The sequence below is a fragment of the Polyodon spathula genome, chromosome 16, assembly GCF_017654505.1.
Source record: "Polyodon spathula isolate WHYD16114869_AA chromosome 16, ASM1765450v1, whole genome shotgun sequence".
In the NCBI taxonomy this organism is placed as follows: domain Eukaryota; kingdom Metazoa; phylum Chordata; class Actinopteri; order Acipenseriformes; family Polyodontidae; genus Polyodon; species Polyodon spathula.
The window spans coordinates 3,401,563-3,424,084 of NC_054549.1; the positions used below are offsets into that span (position 1 = coordinate 3,401,563).

A 22,522-nucleotide genomic window follows, 5' to 3' on the forward strand; every position below is an offset into this window, starting at 1 on the left:
GTATGGTTCTTATTGCAACTGTTTATTGTAATAGTTTTTTGAAGGTATGCTATTAGTGCCTTGACTAGGAGTTTCACATCTGCTTTTCCGTTCTATTTGCCTGCCGTAGACATGTGGAATGCAGGCTAGATCAGCAGTCTATTGCCAGTAGAAGCAATGATCTTAGCAGGCCACTAGATGGCTCTGGCTCTTGCTTCTAGAAAGACAATTTGATTGATCTTGCCTAGGTTACATATATTTATGTCAGGAAACTAGAACCAAAGAGCAGCTCGTGCACTCAGGTGAAACATCTAAACATAGCCAAAGCACAACAGTAATTGTTCAAACTTGTATTCTCAATGTTAGCCACTAGAGGGTGATCCTCCTCTTTCACTGGTTCTGTTGTTGCAAAGTACAAGTCACTAGTTCTACACACATGTGGATTGTCTTAAAAGCAATGGGATCACTGTGCCTCCTGAATGATTACCAGACAACATGTGCAGTACCTTATTTTGCAAATGTAAGCATGTTGATGGTAGTTACATTTGTGTTTTATAGCAATACATTTTAATGGTGTTTCTAGTCCCTGATGCATGGGACAACTCACCCTTAATGTAGTCAATTATTATACTCTATGTTATAGTAAATAATCTATGCTAGAATGTATAGTGAACATAAATCCCTTCTTATTTTGCTGTTAGTTGTTACACTATGGGCTATATTTATAATTTCTTAAAATGTAATTTGCACCAGTCTTTTTAGGAAAACAAAATTATTAAAGTTACAAAACGTACAGTTGCTTAGATCTGTTCCTTAAATTATTAAAGTAGTTACTTGTTGCTAGTTAGTTTGTACCACAGGTTATTTTTAACTTGAGAGCTTTATTAACCAAACTTTTTGAAAGTAACCTCCCGTGTGTCCCTGGCCTGCTACAGCATCACCGAGTGTGTTTTTTTTTCTTCATTGTGTTGTAGAAGCTGAGAAGAAGCTGGAGAGCAGACAGCCTGCCCCTACTGCCCCACCAACCCCAGCTCCCTCAGCCCCAGCAATCCCCCCGCAGCTTGTTGCTCTCAGGTCAGTAACAACACAATCTGCATCAGAGCCAGAGCACACCTGAGGTCAGTTACACTGTAACTGTGCAGTTTGCAATTCATTGCAATGACACTATCATTGTAATTGTAGCGGGACTTTGGCACACCTGTGTAATTATAATTGAACTTATGTCCAATATCCTCAATTACAATTACAGCAGCATTGCTAACGTGATACTAGAAGCAGCTTAAGCAAATCAAATCTAATTGCGTTTAGCAAACAAAGAACCATAGAGTAGCTTGACGAGAGACCACCGGTCTACATTTAAACACACTTGAATTCAAATGTATCAGTGAAATGCTAATTCTGAGCTCTATACATGGACACCCCTTACCAAGCTTAATGATTCCAAGTTCCACGTTGTGTTTTACATTGAGCAGTCATTGTTTTCATATTTTCAACCACTTTTAGTTATATAGCATGTTTCTGTTTTAATAATTTTTATTGCATTTTTTCACAAATATAATATAGTATATGATTGATTACAAAAAGTACATAACATGTTAATGTGCGTAGAGGTTTATATTATTTTTTGGTATAATTAAATTTATAGCAGCATAATTGTAACTGGAACTGTAATTGAACAAAATGCAATTGTAATTCTAAGCATAAATGACCCCAGGTCTGAACCAGAGCTCTGCAACCTTTTTGCCATACCAGTTACCAAGGGGTTCTCATAGACCCTTATAAAAGAAACATACTATCAGACACTGAAGAAGGCACTAGCTGAAACGTTCTTGCTGCATTTTGACTGTGCTTGCTTATACCGTAGATCGTAGACTGATCTTTCCAAATTAAAAACCTTGAATGAGATACTTCAAAAGAGCCATATTGTGGAGCACAATGAGACATAAATGGCTCCGGAGCCATTGTTGAGCAGACCTGCATTAGTTCTTTTGAAGGCCATTGACTATAAGGGCCCCCTTGATATATGATGTCTACTTCTTTACTTTGATTTCTGTGTCAACCCCTGCCAGCACTGTCATGCGATAACGAGATGAAGTAATGGCCTATTGCACGTGGGTGATGAGAGCTCTGCACACTTACACAATTCTTTGCCACTGTAATAGATATACAGCTGCACGCACTGTGATACTCAAACAAGCCCTGGCTATTGTTAATGAGCACGATTGTAATCAGTGCAATATCTACAGTACATTTTAAAGTGTATGTAAAAACAGGCATGCTTGTTGTGGTTTAATGCTTTAATTTGTGGTGAACTCTGATCAAGTCAATTCATTTTCACTGGTTTTGTTCAGTCACTTGGAGGGTTGACTATAAGATGTATTTTCAATGGAGTAAAATGCATATAAAATCTGAAAAGGACTATTTCAAAGTGCAACTTAGTACAGTTATGAAATATCATTGTTTCCTTAACTCATGCATTCTTGTTGTTGCTTCGATTCACTGTATTATCTGTGTCAGTTTTCACATCATGGTGAACATGTTTCTAGCACCCCTCTGGCATCAGCAGAGCTCTCAGAATCATGTCTGCAGTACAACGAGTACGTTAGCTTGTAACCGTTGAACCAACACTTTAACCACTAAGCTACTGAAGCCCACTGCCTTCCATGGTTAAACTTACATTTTTCATTTTAAATGACCTTTCTTGTGACTGGGACATATTTAATGGCAGGAAAGCAGTATTTCTCATTTTAAAACATGTTCTCATTTGAGATTCTTTCAATGGCTCATTACCATAACACTCCTAATTGATGTACAAGATAGTAACAACTAAGGTATTCAAACTCGCTGTCTTCCACACTGTACTCCAGCGCTAAGCTACTCAGTTCCACTACCCTGCTTTTACTTATTCTGTTATAGTAAGTAGTAACGCTTTCAGATTGGTTAATAATAAATAAGAACATTTTCCAGACTAGAGAACTAGCTTTGAGAATGAGTTTAGCAGGTGCAGCCCCTGTTCCCAGCCACACTGACTCTGAGCTGCCTCTCTCTGTCTGCTTCTCTCTCCAGGGCAGGGTTAGCGGAGGCCCAGCGGGAGATCCTGTCGCAGAGAGACGTCATCGTGAGACTCAGCAGCGACCTGGCCAGGGCGAATGCCAGGATGTCAGACATGACAGGTTTAACACACATTCGTAGTCACTATTTCTGCTAAACACCAGTGTTACTCAGCAAGTGCAAAATCTCCTAATCAATTATCCCCAAATAGCGAGAGATGTATTGTCATCTGTGCTTTCAGACCAAATCAGTTTAAAATAAGTAGAACAGCATACAGTATAGAGTGCATTGCCCTGTCTTAAACTCGTACTAAGAATGCAGTTATACTTGAGTTATAAAATGAAGCTGCTGATTGGAGTGCTGGCTGAGTCATGCGAACAGGGTTCGAAACCTGGTCCTGCCAAGTTGACGATCTTGGCTGAGTGTCTTAAAGGATGCACTCACAGTTAGGTAGGAAAACCATCTGTGGATAGTTCCCAGAGACTTCCCAGACTGGTTCTTCCCTCCATGGTTCAATAGCTAACATCTATTGCTCAGGTTCAGCTGGAGTAAAGAGTCAATTGGCTTGATCGCATGAACCAAGGTCTACTGTTGAGCTTCAGTCCTCATGTAGGTGGCAGTAGTGAGGTGACAGTTGAATTAGAAAGTGATCCAAAAATACATGAAACTAGGCAAACGTTTAGAACAGAAGTCTTTATCAATGTGTTTAATTTTCAAATACCAAAGTTTCATTATGTGTTTGAGAGGGCTTCCCTCTTAAGAGAACCCCCATACTGGATGTGATACATTTTGACAGCCAGGCCCTATTCTAATGCTCTAAACATCATTACATCACACAGATGATTGTTTGTGTTTGTCTGTTAAAACAAGCCAATCCACGGAGGATAGATCTCAACTTAAAGTTATACCGTTAATAACTGAAAAGAGACGATTATTAGCATTACATTATTATTTTCCATGAAGGGCATATTGTCAAATATCAAGTTTTTGAATGGTTTCACTCAGGATTCAGCACCAATAAGTGGTTTGTTAATGTCATGGAAGTATAGGGCACAAGAAACAAGGAACCTTTCAGCACTGTGCAGATTTACAGCATGCTAGTGACCTTCGATTATTGCCTTCGCTGTTGGATTGATAAATCAGCATGAAATAACCTTTTCAGAATGTTAACTTATTCACAACGCCTCTCTAATGTCAAGGGGTCTCTGAGTTCATCTGACTTGTGTGCAGTGATTTGAGATGATTGAACAAACAGCCAGCCAGAGACCAGCTTTACTACTTCAAGGAAAGTGTTAGTAGGTTTGCATTGCAGTAGCTGAGGTTGAAAGAAAACAATTTTGGTAAAATGTGTCTTTTCGCTTCTGTTTTATTAAATTGGTTAAGAAAAAGTGAGCCTGTTGTTTATTTGACTGCATATCCTGAGTATGTGGCAGACAGGCAATCTGGAGACTTGTCCCATAAACATTTCATGTACGTAGAGTAATACCAACACTTTGTATGTCTCGGTTTTTTTCCTAGAAGAAAGAATTATAGTAAACATGTTTTTATTTTTTTCAACGCTATTAGTCAAGAAAGTATGTCGCTCACACCTTGCATATATTTCAATGCGTCACTTGGACTCCGCATTGAACTTCAAGAAGTCGCATGAAGTAACATAGTCTGCATTGAAAATACAGATGTCATAGGAAAAGTAATGAGTTACTAGGAAGGCAAGTGAAAGCGCAGAGGAGTTGGGAATAGTTACAGTAAGTCTTTTCATAGTCTAAAACACATTCTGATTCTCTTTGCTCTGTCAGTAACCAATTGCTGCTTTCCCTGACGTGATTAATGTTCACTCCATATGCACAAATGAGGTCTCTCAATGTATTTCTCTCTCCCTCTGTGGTTTTAGGAGAGCTGAGCGAGAAACAGAAGATGGAACTGGAGCAGAACCGAGCCATCGTGAGGGACCAGAGGACTGAGCTGAGCACGCTCAGAAAGCAGCTGGCAGGGATGTCGGAGCTGGTGGAGAAGAAGAAAGCAGAGCTGCAGAGTGCAGTGGAGGAACTCCGGTAGGACACTGCAAACCATTACCAGTGTCTGTGATGAGAGTGTGGGAATCACAAGTGGGTGACTCAGTCAGCTGTAAGTTTTCAGTTACCTCATCTCCCTCCTGATTTCAGAATGCTCTCTGCTTCCTGACAGGCACTGTAAGGCTGATCTGGAGAGGCAGCAGATCATATTGAATGAGAAGGAATCTCAGTGCGAGAAGCTTGAGGAGGAACCCAAAGGAGAGGAGAGAGACAGCCAGAGACCCGGACATACAGAGGTAACAGCCACAAGTGACAAACTAATACCTCATTTCCAGTGCGGGCTGGCCTTGGCCAAGAAGAACTTGTGTCAGTGTTTTTTCCAACTGTGGCTAATCTTGGAAGTCAATCTTAATCTACATCAAAATGTCGCTGGGGGATTGTGGGATAGTGCTGTGTTTGAAAGAACACAACTCCGAAACAAAACTCCCTGAGCAATGGATGCTGCATTTGACAGAACGTTTGTCGCTATTTTTATTTTTGATAATGATTTCATTCCATGTCGTAATGCATGAGTGGCTACGGCCCATGTGGCCAGCAGTGGAAGAACCCTTTTTTAGTGCCAGGCCACGGTTGGCTGTGTAAACAGAGTGTAACAGTTCTCCTGTAAGAAAATGACCATAAAACATGATGCACACTAACCAACAACTGCTTTCATACTTCCATTAAAAATGTTTTCAGTGAATAATAATTCAGTGATCTTTGTTATAAGGCATATACCTGTTATAAGAGTATATACTGTATATATATACATATATATATTATATATATATATATATATATATATATATATATAATATATATATATACATAATGTCAGGGGGAGACCATCTGCCCCATAATGTCATTCCACCAGCATTCTTCTTATAAGGCAGAGCACAAATAGTATAGTCTATTAACTATGGCTCATGGATATAGTGTTATACAGTGGGACCACTGTAATAGGGGTCACTTATTATTTGAGTACTTTGACAAATATGCATTAAGGTATATTTAATACATTACTAGCAGCAATTCATTCAGTGAAGCAATTGGCAGAATGCACTGGGTGGGTGTTTCTTTTGGGGGAGATGTGGTTCCATACAAGTCATCAATCCTCTTTACAGTTTTTACTGTACTTTTTCATTCGACTTGGGCACTTGCAGTGCTTGAGTACCATTTTACTTTTACACCCTACACTATAATTTACACCCAAGTGTACATTAAAAGTGAAACATACGGTATGATGAGCACTGTAATTGAGTCTCCACCTCGTACGAGAAAACAAGAAACTCAAAAGCGAATGGTTGTTCATGAAAACAGCTTTTCCATTTTCCCCTCTCCATCCTCCACCATCTCCCTCCGCTTCCACAAGCACAGGAGTGAGGCGATGATTGAAATCATTTCTATATTTACAGACCCTTTTAAACCAGCCCCCAGGAGGCTTCCCAGGTTACATATACAAAATCAAACGCAGACAGTATGTACAGCACTTTACCAATCAGGTTTAAATTACAGAGTCCGTGCACTATCCATCAAACAGAGCACTCTTCAGCGAATCCATCTTCATTTTTGTTGCCATATGTTGAGACCAGGAGTCAAGACAGCATTAACAGATTAATGCATGAAATATTTTTCACTTGCCTTTGACATAGTAGAATTTGTATACTTACGCATTGTAAAATATGAAGCATGAAAGCAGATGCAGGAATACATCCATCGCACATTTTCCATCGCTCAGTCCTACCACAGACTTTTAAGAAATCAAGGGTTTGATTTGATCATCCACAGCTGGATTTTATTAGCGCATTTTACAGGGAATCCCCCTGAAATGCACCAACCACCTATGTGTTGTTGTCCCAGGGGTGCAAGTAGGTGGTTGATGAGATTCTCCTGTGCTGTCCAATAAAATCAAGTTATCACAGGGAGATAGGGTCAAGAGATAGAAGTCAGGTAGACTGATAACAATGATAAAGACACTAGCTGATACATTTCTGTCTGTCACCTTTTTTTTAAACTATCTTTATATTTCAATGCAGTGTGCAAAGGCCATTTTGCCATAGTCGCTCAATGATGTATATTTTGTTGGCCAGTCATACTTTAGAATGCATTTGGACAAAATTCTTGAGTGACTTCCATGCATTTTATATGGCGTTTCTTAGGACCCTGGTTGTTTTGCAAGTGCCTGCAATGCACTCCAAACACTTTCCCCATCTCCCTTTTCAAGCACCAATCCAGCTACATTACTGGATGTGCACTAAATATAGTATGAGATCAAATTACAGTGAGGGGTATTCTTTTCTATTGACCTAGAAACAGCCTATGAAAACCCCATTGTACTTGGCACATCCCTGGAGCATGTATAACAATACATGTAGCCTTATTGTAGCACAGTATGTCAGGCAGCAGATGCTGGTGCGTTGGCATTGTCACCTCACTTTTCTATACGTGTATGTGCCTGAATTGTAGTGGTGGTAGTGATCCGTAGATGTAACGCAGCTCAGTCCAGACCTGATTCAACCATCGGGGTTGCTCTAAGCATGATGGGGAGTAATTTCATGCAGCTTCTTTACAACTAGAGGCTTGACGTGCAGGCTTGCGACCGGCCCCTGGAGGATAACTCCTCTATTCTGATATATAGAACACGTGCAGTAATTTCCTGGCCTCTAGGTATACCTTATTTCAGTAAACTTTGCATTTTGAATAAAAATTAATTAGTTTTAATTAGGCTGTTGCCATTTTACAGGCATGCAGAAACACCACATCTGTAGTTTGAATTCGCATCACAAGCAGACAGGCTGGGTGAGTCCTGGTGCCCTCCTCTGCTAATTGGTTTGCAGCTCTTTCGTTTGTCCTGGGCCTGTTTCCTTTTTCACCTCGCAAACAATCAGACCCGTTACAGATTCATTTCCTGATGTGAATGGCCAGTGCCACAGCAAAGACAAGAAATAACCTTGTGCAACAAAAATGAAGATCAAATCTTCCATTTGGAATTAACAATCTGATTGTTTGTTACTCTGGGCATTAAATATCATGTTATACCATCATATTAACAGCCAGGTTTAGGAGTGGGTGGGGAGGGAGGTGGTGCGACGGTTTCCAAGATATATACAGTAGGCCCTGAGTATCTTTCAGTTTAGGGTTCCCCTTCTTGTCTGCTAATAGGCTATATTCTACAGTAATATCCACCTGTTAATAAAATCTTGATGGAGATTGACAGAGAACCCGGTGTAGGGAGTGTAGTTTCTCTGGTATTGCTTGGTGCTGCAGTGAAAATGAGAATGTGTGTTTATCTACCTCAAATGTATTTGTTGGTTTAAAATTGCAGCTGTGCTATTTGTTCTCATAAGGTTGCTTCATAATTCAATAGTAATGTAGACTATGTAGCCTCCATTGTTTTATATTTCTTTAAGTCTGTTTTGTAGATTTGGTTGTTTAAGGGGTGGTTACTTTGGAATTTCGTCCAAAAAGTTAGTTGATTTGTTCTTTCTGCTGTTGCTCAAAAGTTCAAATCAAGTAACAGTCGTAAAGCAGGCTCACCCTCCGCGGTTTGTTTACCCAGACACAGAGACTTGAAGTTTTAGGTGCTTCTGTGCTGTTTTTTTAATAAATAAAATAAACAAAAACCTAACTCAGTTTTTGGAGCGTTGACTACACACGTCAGGAACCTTTCTAACACACCGGACAGCTAAGCTGTTTATTGGCTACAAAACAAACACCGTTTTGAATAAATAACAAAAAAGCATCACACAATACCCTTTTTTTTTTTTTTTTTTTTTTTCTCATAACATTGAGCACACATTCAATCAGGCTCCTTCACACAGCAACAGCCTGGCTGCTTCTTTAAATACCCTGCACCTGGCTCTAATTTACAATGGTAGCCAGGTGCAGGTGATAATTAACAATGAAATAATAATTAAATAACAACAAAACAATGAACACACTTTTTTTTTTTTTTTTTTAAGCAGGGAGGATTTCAGCCCCTCCCTGCCTTGTTAGACAGTAAACTGCACCATGAGCATGCTAAGTGAACACAAAATAAGCAGAAGCCCTCAATATTCTGTCCTTTTTGTATATAAAAAAATCAAAACTACACATGAGCAAACTATTTTAAACTTAAATGGAGAAATGGGCCATTTCTGTCAATCTTAATATAATATAGGCTATCTGAACTTGTCGAGGGCTATATCTCATAAACCGCTTGCTCGAGATTGATTCAACTATCCACAGGAAAATGGTTCATGAAAAAACTAAACAAACATGAGGCCGATGCGCAGCATATTTATTTATATATTTTTGGTCACAAGCATTACAAGGGGCAAGATGTGTTGCTAACTGTTCTGTTTGAAGGTACTGTATTGTAATATAAAACAAAGCATGCTTTCAAGCAGTCAGCAGCCTGCCATTCTCAACAGATCACATCTGCTGCTGCTTTCCCAGAGTCTCAGGAGTTAGCAGACAGCGCAGCCCTTGTGTAAAGAGGCATTCCAGGCATACACTGTCAAACAGGCACTCCTCCGAGACCAGCTCTTCATTCACAGGCAGAGCGACAGCCTCCCTGTTGTGACATGCTTGTCTGGGGCATTAATCCCTTCTTCCAGCCTGCTTCAATCAGCCCTCAGATCCTACTAATTACCTCTGTCACACTGCAGTCTGTATCCTGGACTGAAGTGGTGGGAGGGACTGATTCAATACCAGGGACCGTGTCACTATAACTAGAAATCTTTAAACGTCATCATCTCCCCACTTGCTAATATTTAATATCTTACATGTCAAATATCATGCATTCAGTATTGTTCTCTATTGCTGCTTCTGTTTAGGTCATTAGTTGCCATGCTTACTTTCTGTTCTAGCAAGAGTTGCTTCTGAAAGACTCTTATGGGCGGATTTATGGAGAGGGGGAAGCATATCCGTGTAGCACAAGCTTCAATGTGCTGTGCTTCACCTATTGGATTCAGAACTGGAGATATTATGGGCTATAACCGTGATGCCTCCACCAGTACTGTTTTATTTTGTATTGTAATATGTTGTTTTTGATGATGGGTTCATAAGCAACATTAATTTTTAGGTTGAATAAAACATTTTTATATTTTCTCTTTCTCATAATAAATGGTAGCATTGCATTCATCTTACAAGCCATGGCCCCACTGAAAATATGGATTTCTTTACTTGTTAGGCACAAGGTTTTGGCTAACTTAAAATAAATCCAATATTTGCAACACGGCCATTGGATATCCCCTACAGGGTTCAGAAATACTGTTGATAGTGATTGTCTGTTAGATTTATTTCTGTATGTGTTTATTCAGTATGTCTGACATGTCTGACATGTCTGTTAAAGGAGAGGATTGCTACGACTGATCTTGCAGACCAAGGGACAAAGTGCAGAGGTCACCGGCACGAGGAAGTGATCCAGCGGCAGAGGGAAGCTTTGGCAGAACTGAGAGAGAGGATCAAGACATTGGAGCAGACGAGACCCCTGTGTAAGGAACTGAAATCCCTTACTCTTGGGTGGTGGAGTTCTTTTTTTCATTTGAAATGATTTGTACTCCTGTAAAGAGAGGGACAGCGGCGTTGTCTTGCTTGTCTCCTCACAGCTCTGCAAGCGGGAGAGCGCACCACAGTGCTGACCTGAACTCCCTCTGAATTCAATAATGGCTATTAGCCTTGTATCATATAATCAGTATTCAGCAAGTAGTCTTGCTTACCTCTGATCCATGCTAACCAGAAAACTGACACAAATTCAGAAACACATGTTCATGCTCCCTTAACGCTTTCAATGTGAAAAATCAACTCAAGTGAACATTGCTTTCTAAAATAAAGAGTTTCTGGTCCATGTTACTCAATGCACCATCGTAACAACATCATGGTTTTTCTGTAGAGGCTGCCACGACACTGATTTGGAGACTTTGTTCCACAAGTCTTAAAGCTGTGTCACGTTTAATTTGTTGGCTGTCTGTAGACGGTGATGCAGCAACATTGTAAAAGCAGACACACAAGCTTCTTGCATAGCTCTCCTGTGTTGTGGCTTGCTAGGCGTGGTTCTGCAATAGCTTGTACAATCTTATCTTGCTGACAGGCTCTCCCCGCTGCTGAACACAATTCCATTTCTCAGGCTCCTTGCCAGTAGTAAATGGAAGGAGGCTGGCTGGCTGGCTTTGGGGGTTTGAAACAGCAAAAAATGCATTTTTTGGTTTAATCCTTGTTCTATATATAACAGGAAAAACAAACCTTTGGAAGTCTTTCCAGGCAGTGTGGTGACCCCTACTGGTGCAAGATCAACCTCTGTCGACTTGGCCTGCGTGTTTCTAGCAGAGAAGGCCCTTTTTCTCTGTGCAGAGTACAGATCGAAAGTTGCAGTAACTTCACTTTCTTTAGTGCACTGCTTGCTGTCTCAAGGACGGGGTTGCTTCAAAAGTCTTAAAGTGGGGATATACAGGGCGAAAATCTTTTCACTCCAGTGTTATTGTCAAAAAGACTAAACTACAAGCTTCTAAATACAATAAACTACAAGCTGCTAATTACAATTGATTGTTGATGTTTGATAACTTTATTGGATGTACAGTATGTATATATGTATATATATATATATATATATATATGTGTGTATATATATATATATATATATATATATATATATATATATATATATATATATATATATATATATATATATATGTCTGTTTGTGTTTGTGTGTGTATTCTCATAGATGTATATGTAAAATATGCACATGTTATGCTATATTTTTACTGATCATTCCTTCCAGGTATTCCAATACACTTCCGCCAAGTCGCTGTGTTGTACTTTAAGAGGTCACATGAATGATTTCAGTATTGAAATATCTGGAACGAGCGATCAATCTGTAATGTTTACCCAATGTGCTCCCACTCCTCATCTCTAATCCTGTCTGTCTTCACAGTGTCCAGTCAGGAGCAGGCGGTCCAGCAGGTGGCGATCATGAGGAGGGAGCTGGCGGAGCTGAGGGCACAGCAGGCCATTTCAGACAATCAGAACCAGGGCACTGTTTTCGGGAGCAGCTGGCTGACAAAAACAGTAAACTAGGAAAACATACAGGGTCTTTTTTAATGAGCTAAATATGCTTAAACTACTAATCCTACTCTAACAGGCAGGTTTATTGTGTTTCGAGTTGGTAATTAGTATAGGTTGCCAGTAGGTTTAATATAGACTTGTATATAATATAGAATTGTGGCAATAAGAACATGAAAAGCAACCATTGTACTTTTGGAGGACAAATCATGTACATTGACAGTTAGCAACCTCCTTTATTAACATAAGAAACAAATTCAGCTGATCTAAATTAGTATCCAGACTGCTGTTTAGAGCAGTTTGGGTACCAAGGTTTTAAAAACATATTCTCTAAATGGGCATCTGAGTCTTTTTACCAAGGTTATTGTGTACTAGTATCCACTGCTAGTATCTGCGATCATTAACATAACTGTAATGTGTGTTGCAGTCTGAAGGCCATCCCCCTGGAGGAATGTCTGAGGCCGCTGTGGAGAGAACCTCCAGGCTGGACTTGTCAGAAGCTTTGGACCTGAGTGAGAGAACGGTAAGGGGAAATAAAATCCACTCAGGCGTGTTGCAGTGGGGTGTAGGTTCTGAAATGTTTCCGTAGTTGTCTCTAGTGCACTTCCATAGATCGATATGTTTGAAAGAAGCATAGGCTACAGCCAGCAAATATTTTAAATCTTTTTCAATATCTAGTTAAAGAAAGCTCTTAGTTTGCATGCCTTATATTCCTAGGTCATTTACCTTCAGCAGTGTCTTGGTGAGCTGATAAGCATGTCAGTCATCAGGGGAAGCATCTGATTGGTTAATGACAAGCATCAAGGGGGTGGGGACAGTCTCCAGCCTGCCTGAAAGTAAGGCATGTATATGGAATTTTCTTTAACCACGGGTCATTAGTTACGTTGTGTTTTGTTGCAGTATCTGGACCTGGTGCGAGCCCTGGCCAGCCTGCTGAATGTGGGAGATCTGCCGGGCTCCTCGTCTCTGAAGCACGCTCCGCCGGACGAGAGGGAGCGGCTCATCTCCCAGAGGCACACAGACCTGGAGCTGCTCCACACGCGCCTCCGCCTCCTGCAGAGCCAGCTGGAGCGCAAGGAGGAGCTGCTGAGCGGATACCAGAGAGACCTGGAGCAGCTCCGGTACAGCAACATCCAACTGCAAAGCACTTCACAATAGCACATGGTCAACTTCGATTTCAAAGAGTGATACACACAGCTTTTTAAAATCCATTGTCTTACCTCCTCCCTCCGTGGGGGATATAGTGGAGGCAGGCGTACGTTCGTATGTCACACTTAGACTACAGCTTGTTCCATTGTAAAACAGCTTGCTAAGGACCTTCTTTCGCACTTATTATATAATACATCATCTCCTAGGAGCTAGTATCACTGGTCACTCTTTTTCTGTATAATATAAAATGCATGCGAAGAAGATCTTCAACAGCAGAAATGGGGGACCAGTAAAATATTGCCAGTGCTAAAAGGTTAGAAATTCTATTTCAAAGCCTTGGTTAATACTTAGTTGACAAAACTCCCTTAAAATGATGTGGGTATGAGTAAGTTGATAGACACTCTGAGTTTCTTACCTGCTAGCTGTTGAGTGCTCACTGTCCCTGTTGGTCTCACAGGCAGAGCCAGGATGTGGTGCACAGACAGCAAGTAGAAGTGGATCGGCTGAGGGAGGAGCTCCAGGGACAGAGCCAGGAAAGCGCCCTGCTTCGAGAGGCCCTGGACCGGGCCCAGCAGAGACTTGACCAGGAGAAGAGGCTCAACAAGGCCATCAAGGAGCGCAAGGTTTCAATTTAATTTGTTTAGTTTAATATACTGCAGACAGACTTTGGATTTGACATGTGTTTATAGAATCGATTATCCAATTGTGATGAAACCTGAAAGAACGCTCTTTTAGAAGAGGTTATTGTGGGCATCTGGGGGTACGTGGGGGCTTCCTGACTGTCTTCAGGTCACACTACATTTTTACTGTCAAGAGAACTTCTTATCCAGATGTGGTGAAACTTGCTAAGGATGTCCTTTGGCTCATCTTATTGAGTGACTCAGAATCTGAGGTTGTATGGAGAAGCCCTGTATGTCTGCCCTTCAGTCCGTCTGTATGAATGTCATGCTTACATTTTGATATCTTCTGGAAGTAGGTTCAGTTTCTCTTTGACTGTCCCCTTACATTCGTGGTGCTTATTGCAGTTACTCAATACAGTAATTATCTGAATATTTTCTTTTCATTTTCCATGCCTATTACCTAAACAGAATAACCCATACAGAGTGCTAATTAAGCACAGGTGCCCTAGGGAGAGAGGGCTACATTTAGATTTGTAACTGCGAAAAAAAAAAAAGTGCAACTGAAATGCTATTCCAGTTACATAACCTTGAGTTGACCTCTTTTAAAGAGACCGCAATCTGCCCACATGGGAAACAGTTTCTGTTAGAATTTTCAGTGATTTATTTGATAGCTTCTTTTTGTAGCATTAAAACTATCTGTGTGTGTGTGTGTGTGTGTGTGTGTGTGTGTGTGTGTGTGTGTGTGTGTGTGTGTGTGTGTGTATACTGCAAGCACATCTCTGTAACACTGCGTCACTGCATTACTCAGAATTACTATGTGTACCTTTCTACACCTGTACTTACTCCCTATTAACAGATTAATCAGAATGATGAATGTTTTTATATATAGCTCTCCTAGGTCCTTTCCCAATTGATACATTAGTACGAGTACATACAGTTTTAATTCCGTTCACTTGTGAGGGCACTAGCCTGTGTGTTTGTCTTGTGAGGGCACTAGCCTGTGTGTTTGTCTTGTGAGGGCACTAGCCTGTGTGTTTGTCTTGTGAGGGCACTAGCCTGTGTGTTTGTCTTGTGAGGGCACTAGCCTGTATGTTTATCTTGTGTGGGCACTAGCCTGTGTGTTTATCTTGTGTGGGCACTAGTCTGTGTGTTTGTCCACTCGACTTCGGGGTCGATTTGATCCACCTGTACCCTGCAGAGTTAAGCTGCATGTTTTACAGCGTTTACAGCACCAGGGAATCCCCTGGATTGCATCAACCACTTATTTTTAGGGGCAATCCCAGGATGGGTAAATCATTATAGGATGAATCCAGTGAAAATGATATGCAGAGAAAGTGAACCTAAGAAGGTATGTCATAGCCATACCAAGCTGCTCTTTAAACCTGAGCAAAAAACAAGTCAACAGTGTCTTTTTAGGGTCCTCCTTCACAAATTGGGAACTCTTATGCACTGATCTTGTCCGTCCGTCCGGCTGTGTCTCTTTACATTGTGAAGATGATAAATGCCTTGATTCCACCAGTCTTTGCTGAACTTGTATCACACACTCCTAGCCTCCTGTAGACGTTTCAGATTGTGTTAGGCTATAATCCAGTCCTCTGCTATTATTACAGATTATGAGGAACCCCTGTATGCGTGTGTACTGGTTAGTGTCTTTAATAATATTGTTTTCGTCTATGAATATTTTAGAAATGTTCAAACATATTACTTACAGCAAAGTCTTTTCTTTTGTTCGCACGAACACTCATTTCTAATTAGCATTTCTGTTCTTTTGTTTCCTAAATGTTCCCCATGGAAGAGAAAAGCCTGGGAAAAATCTCTTTGACACATGCGCAGTGCCAGCAGGACTGCATTATTCAGCAACTGGAGAATGAACAGTTTATTATTATAAACAAGCACAGAGCATCAGAGGCAACTTAAGACAATTAATATGTTTGAAATGTAAAGACTGTCCTGGAGCACTCTGATGGTTTGTGGTTTGTTCACTAATTATCTCGGTATCTCTGAATAGTACATGAATATATGCAAAGGATTTTAATGGGAAAGCCATCTCACAAAAGCAGTTGGACCCTAAAATGTTATTAATGTACCAGGAATTATGAGCAGCAGGTGGTGGGATGTTGTTTTTCCATTGCCTTATACAATGATTTTGCAGTTTTCCCATGGGTATATTATACATTTACCATTACTTGCCGTTTTTAATATGCTTTACAAAACCTCTCAGGGTTTTACACTTCCGTGCTTTACCATGCAACACTTTGCTATGCTTTGCTATGCTTTTATAAAGGTTAAAACCACTCAGAGCCCTTAATCCCTGCATTACCTAAAGAGTCATTTTAGTTCAAGCTGTGATCAACAGGGGTCGCTCAACCTCCTGAAGTGAATTCATTCTTTTTTAGTCCTTGAAACAAGCATTAAAATAACAATAGCATTATCTGTCTAGGTCGTCCCCCACATGGACAATTTATTTACCATCAGTTCTCACCATGTTGGGCAGGAGTGCTGTTCCTCGCCTTCACTGCACCTGCCTTGACACAATTTTCTCCATCACATGTGATTCATGTAGCATCAACCAGAAATGGAGGAAATGCCTTCAAACAATGTGGTCCAGCTGGTCCAGTAGTTGCTCTATGGAAGTAAATATTCCTTTTTTTTTTTTTTTTTAGCAGAAATTAAAATAGAATGTAGCTTCCCTGCTTTACTGTGCCATTACCTTTTTTATATGTTTGCAGCCTTTGTTCAGGCCTCCAATCGCCTACTGTTTGTCTTAGTTAGAATTGCTGTTGCCATGTACATTCTACCTCATTAGGTTATTGAAACAAAATCTGTACTCATCAGTGTAATTACAGCAGAGTATGTGATTACATAAGTTCCTGTTTGAGGGACTTTTTTTCCTTGTGGTCGATAAAATATTTAAAAGGAACACTTTGTGCTCCCAGCGCAACACTAGCAATGGAAGATCTGTCAGTGCTGTTCTCAGCTAAAATCTTGCAAGTGCTGCCAAGGAAGAGGTGCACTGCTGAGCTGGGCTGGCAAGCGTTGCAATTACTGCTATGCTCATGCTATTAGGCAAATGAATTGAATGATCGCTTAAGATTGATTAACTGATCCTAACGGCTACACTGCTCCCAGTGCCTGTTTTCTCTCATCAGCGCTGCTGTGCAAGTTGGTAAAAGAGTAATGCACATTCAAGGCTTCGTTGTCAAATTTAAGAGAGAGAAAGACCCTTCATAGCATGAGCAACCTTATTATCCCCCTTTCACTGTGAAGAAAACCATTTACATTCATACATCCATGCATCCACATCACAAAACCACCACACAGTTCAGCATGGCTGCTTGAGAGAGCCCTGGGACTGAATGGCAGGCAGGGGGTGTTCGGGTCTGGATTGAGGTGCTCTCTTGCTTGCAGAGCTGTGAGGGGAAGCTCTCATGATGTCTGTAGCCAGTGCCATTGTCCCTCAGCTTTTCATGAGCACTACATTCACAAAGAATTCAGAATAAAACTGTTCAGTCTGGTTTTGTTGATTCTCTTGTAGACTTTCCACTTGGAGCAGCTTGAGAAGAGGAGTGTGAAGACTCCACCTCACAGCTGTGTGCAGGAGGACATGCGTGGAAAGGTGAGGCAGCTACCAGAGGGACTTAGTATCGCCACTTTACTGTATAATCATGCAAATAAGAACAGGGGCGTACACGGTTGCACGCTTGAGAGAATGCAGTTAATCCTTTGGTTTCACATATATGCACCCTTTATACACTATGTATGCAAATTGTGATATTGATAAATACCACATTCAGTGGGTTTTGGATAGATTTTTTAAAACATTTTTAATAAGCATTACATAAGCTCATGCACAATTTGCACATTTATACGGTAATGCTAAACATAGTAGACACAGCTTCCAGTTCTGACATAGACAGCAGTCACTTAATTTGCTCTGCAATCAATTTACATACTTAATCAGTTTCTCATAATAATATCACTTCAGACTGAATGGAGGAAAATTGAGGAGTAATAGGAATCTGCCCATCGCTTACAAAAGAATTAGAAAAACATGCTGGGGAATATCCAATAATATGATAAACTAATCCTGGTATTAATTTGTTACAAGGAATGCTGTGAACCTTTAGCACTAAGACCACCCCTGTTCAACCTGGACTTGATAGAAGATTTCACAGTATACATATGTAAATTCCCATCGCTCATACCACAGATTCACTGTATTTAAGTTCACCCCCTCCCCTGACCTTTTGAAGTCCCTAGAGCTGACATTAATAAGCCTGAACGAGGCTTTGACCCATTCTGGCTCAGTATCCCTGTTCAAGGGTGATAAGAATGACTGGGACACCTTCACTGGAAAGGTTATTGGAGGATAAATGAGCAATATGAAGGTAATATTTCATATCACCCAAGGTTGTGTCACTTCTTGTCAGTAAATAATGAGTTTAAATGAGGGGTCTTTGATTACAGTGGGTTTTCATACTGCTTTGAAATGTCATTTGCTGTCCTCAACCAGTTCTCTACTACTACTATCCATTCAAGATTGCTATTTTTTCTGAAAGTGCTTTGTCTTGATATAGTTGAGTCATTTTCATGATTCTAAGAAGGTTGGAACATGTTGAAAATTCTAGCTCTTAATTTAAATTGTGCGGCTCTAATTGAGTAACAGCACAGATGGGAATCACAGTGCAGGCTAGGAGTAAAAAATCAAACCCCAGGACTGATCTGTGGCCCTATTCTCGTTCACATTTTCCTTCTCCTCTGCAGGCAGAAGCAAAGAAGGCAGCCCTGCAGGGAAAGCTGAAGAAGAAGGGCTACGAGATTGAAACCCTGAAGAAGCAGCTTAGCAAACAAGACCAGGAACTGTGCAGCACAACCACTAAGCTGGTCAACCTGCAGAATGCACTGGTAACCCAACTTGCTCACTCATATACACACGTAGAGGACACATAAGAGTTACACAGTGAGATTTGAATCAGTTACATCTATTAATAGTCCCAGATAATCTACAGCATTTGTGTAAGCAGTTAAATCTGATGTGTTTGACTGGGTCGTCACCTAGTCAAAGCACTGACGCTTTGAGTGCAGGGTGAGTTGCAGATCTTGGCTGGGGGCCACAGGGAGCACTGAATTGGCTCAACAAAGGGGTTAAGGAGGTAAATTGTCTCACATGTTTCACCTAATCAAGCTTCAGTGACCTCTGCTGGTCTGACAAGTCCAGGAAGTCTCCAGGTTAGTAGCTTGGAACCATCCATTGCATCAGTGGGTGAAAAGAGCTGATTGGCTTGATAGCAGGAACAGAGCTAGTGTGTAGATCCTCAGTCCTCCTGAAGATCTACAGTGATGAGGTGGCATTCCAATTGGGCATTTAAAAATGGTTAAAAAAACAAAGGTAAAATGTATCTGATGTGATCGACCCCAGGCTTCAGGCAACAGATTGAAAATGAATCGCTCAATTTAAACAGACCAAATTCAGGTTATTTATTAAAATGTCCTTTAAAATGCATTTGAACCATTCGCTCAGTTAACTGCTCATTTTAAATTATTTTTTAAATCGTCCTTTAGAAAAAAGTTTGGGAAACTACCGTCACAGAATAGATCAGATGTTACCAGTTATAAATCTCCAATTGGATTTATGAAAAAGATCTTAAATGTGATGATAAAAGAGCATGATTGCACTGTTAAGCATAGAGAGTACAGCATGAATGCAGGAGCTTGTGCAGCACCTGTGTTCACGTATCAAGGTGAACCTGCAGGACATGAGAATCCTTGCTTCATTAGATCTTTAGTCACTGTGGAGGATGTACAGTTGGAGGCTGTATTCTACAGAAGTATCGTGAGTATAGGACAGGGGGGAGTTCCTTAGCAGCTGAAGCAACAATGTGGAGAGATGATTTTCTAGTAAGAGATTTGTGGAAATCAACAGCATTCTCTTTAACTAATCCTGGACACAGGTGAAGGTGGAGTTAGGGATTAGTTGTATCCTGGATACTGTGCAATCTTCAAAATAAAAAAAGGGATGTCCATTTTAAACCAGCTTTTTGTTGGTGTATCTGAATGAATAGATCATACTTGTGGCATCTGATTTTCGGTTTTAACTGATAAAACACCCCCGATACAAAAATGAAATCGGTGGATAGCCGATAAACACCTGAAAACACTGGAAAATCTGTGGAAATGGTTAATTAATTCATGTTGACTTTACCCTTTTCTCATTAAAAAAAAAAAAAAACCTACTACAAAAATAATAATAAATACATTTCCCAGTGCTGCTGGGCAATGTCCCACCTTCCTAACTTGTATCATTGATTGGTTCTGAATACTTTAAACCCGCCCCAACTACTGAGTGACAGCACATTCCTACATTTCTATTGGAGACTCACGTTGCAAGATTTAAAATGAGATTACAATCAGGAATGGAGGCGTGTAAGTGGGATTTAAAGCTGTATTGCAGTTAAGATACAGCAGATTTAAAACAGAATTGTGGCGAAATGTACAAAAATGCCTACACACAAAAACCCTAGAAGAATGTGCCAGTAACCGTAGGGATTTCATTGTAGAAGACAGCAAATGAAAGATGGTACAATTTAAGTGTGCAAGTACTGTCGAGTTACTACTGTACATATTTTGACAGAAAAAAAACGCATTTTGGAAAGTAACCGTAAACACTAATTTCATACAGTATATCAAAAACTAAAACCCCGAAAAAAACCCATTTATATAAAACTCGCTAAAAATAAGCACCGAAAAATACAATAAAAAAAAAAAAGAAAAACAGAAGCCCTAAGCATATTCCTTGAACGTTCAAGCAGTACTGTAGTTCTTCAACCCATGAGGATAGCTGAATAACCACAAACCTGATAGGGGTTGAGTGGTTTGTACAGCTATTCTCATGAGTGAGATAACCACAGGACTCTACGAACCTTCATGGAGTATTCGGTTTATATAACAAGTATAATGCCTGGAAAAGATTTAGAAATGTTCAAAGCTATATTTTAGAGCTGATATCGGAGAATGACTTTGCTTAGATCAAGCTCTGCATCTGCTTAGCAGAGCACTGTTTCTGAGCAGTGTGATTCGCTCGCTCATTCTGTCAGCATTGTTTCTGAGCAGTGTGATTCGCTCGCTCATTCTGTCAGCATTGTTTCTGAGCAGTGTGATTTGCTCGCTCATTCTGTTGTTAGCATTCTTTCTGAGCAGTGTGATTTGTTCGCTCATTCTGTCAGCATTGTTTCTGAGCAGTGTGATTCGCTCGCTCATTCTGTCAGCATTGTTTCTGAGCAGTGTGATTCGCTCGCTCATTCTGTCAGCATTGTTTCTGAGCAGTGTGATTCGCTCGCTCATTCTGTCTTTGGATTTGAATGCATACAAGAAAGATTCTAAATTGAGATCCAGTAAGAAAAAAAATATTCACTCAGGACCACCAAATATGAAAAAGTTACTCCATGCCTGGCTTCTAAATGCTTATTGTAAAAAACTACGATAACCTATAAGATTACAGTCAAACCCAGGAAGATCAAACCCAGGAAATGGCAGTGTTCCTGGAGTGTGCCTCAGAACGGATTATTTGTTCCTTGCATCCTCCTTTCTCTTTAGCAGTAAAAGGCATTCTCGAGATAGGCACAGTGGAAAAGGTGGTCTCTCAACAGGGGCCATGAGGAGATGCTGCTCAATATCACGTGTCTTTCACAGCTAGTATTTTTGGCAGACAGTGTTAAATGATTACCTCCTGTAATTTCCCTGCCTGCAGGGTGTAAAGTAGAGAAGATAGCTGGAGGAAAGATCGAATGAACTTCGGACATCTGGGCTCTGAGACTGACAGCTGAAGCGGCACACTACAAACATCAGACTTGGTGTGAAAACTGTGCTGTGACACACCCATCCGGAAACAGCACACTGCAAACATCAGACCTGGTGCACAAACTGTGAGGCCACCATGCTGGTACAGTAGAATCTCAGAGTTACGAACACCATGGGAATGGAGGCTGTTCGAAGGCTGAAATGTCCGTAACTCTGAAAATTAATTTTCAATGATTTTAATAAATGTGTACACCTGTTATCTACACCCTCAATCTGGCAAAAATATAAGGATATAGAACAGTAATGCAATACTCATTGTTATGGTTTGATAGGCTTTAAAACTGTACTATGCATGGGACTATACAAATTCAACTTACTATTTAAATCGTAACAGTAGCAGAAACACAGATTTAAACGTCCAGGAAAACCTGGGTTAACTTAATTCTTGTCTTTATTTTATTTTATATATTGTTCAGTTATTCAGACTCCTTTGGCTTGAAAACTGTGCTTTGTTTAAAAATAAAATGTTTGAAGCAAAATTGCTTTGATATCTGCCTCACCTTTGTCTAGGTACATTTGTTGGTACAGTTATTTTGCCGCCCTTCATGACCAGCACACGGCTTATAGGCGTGCCTATCTCGCATGGTTGAGGGGTTGCATATGTAACTGGTCAGGATGTAAGTTTGGTGTTCGTAACTCTGGGTTGCTACTGTAGTTCCACAATCTACTCGGTGTTAGTGACCATATAGTATATACCTATATATATATATATATATATATATATATATATATATATATATATATATATATATATATATATATATATATGCAGT

At 40.3% G+C, this 22,522-nt stretch overlaps 1 protein-coding gene across 1 annotated transcript in view; it reads left to right on the top strand.

The window, feature by feature from the left end:
* LOC121328284 (forkhead-associated domain-containing protein 1-like) overlaps nucleotides 1-22,409 on the top strand; it is a 40,284-nt gene extending 17,875 nt beyond the window's left edge. The window contains exons 20-31 of the mRNA XM_041272879.1: nucleotides 954-1,053; nucleotides 3,046-3,152; nucleotides 4,922-5,081; nucleotides 5,215-5,338; nucleotides 10,417-10,558; nucleotides 11,996-12,129; nucleotides 12,551-12,646; nucleotides 13,024-13,244; nucleotides 13,730-13,895; nucleotides 17,428-17,508; nucleotides 18,657-18,797; nucleotides 21,640-22,409. Coding sequence (XP_041128813.1) covers nucleotides 954-1,053; nucleotides 3,046-3,152; nucleotides 4,922-5,081; nucleotides 5,215-5,338; nucleotides 10,417-10,558; nucleotides 11,996-12,129; nucleotides 12,551-12,646; nucleotides 13,024-13,244; nucleotides 13,730-13,895; nucleotides 17,428-17,508; nucleotides 18,657-18,797; nucleotides 21,640-21,651 — 1,484 coding nt within the window. The 3' untranslated portion in view covers nucleotides 21,652-22,409. The remainder of the gene's footprint in view (nucleotides 1-953; nucleotides 1,054-3,045; nucleotides 3,153-4,921; nucleotides 5,082-5,214; nucleotides 5,339-10,416; nucleotides 10,559-11,995; nucleotides 12,130-12,550; nucleotides 12,647-13,023; nucleotides 13,245-13,729; nucleotides 13,896-17,427; nucleotides 17,509-18,656; nucleotides 18,798-21,639) is intronic.
* Nucleotides 22,410-22,522: the final 113 nt, after the last annotated feature.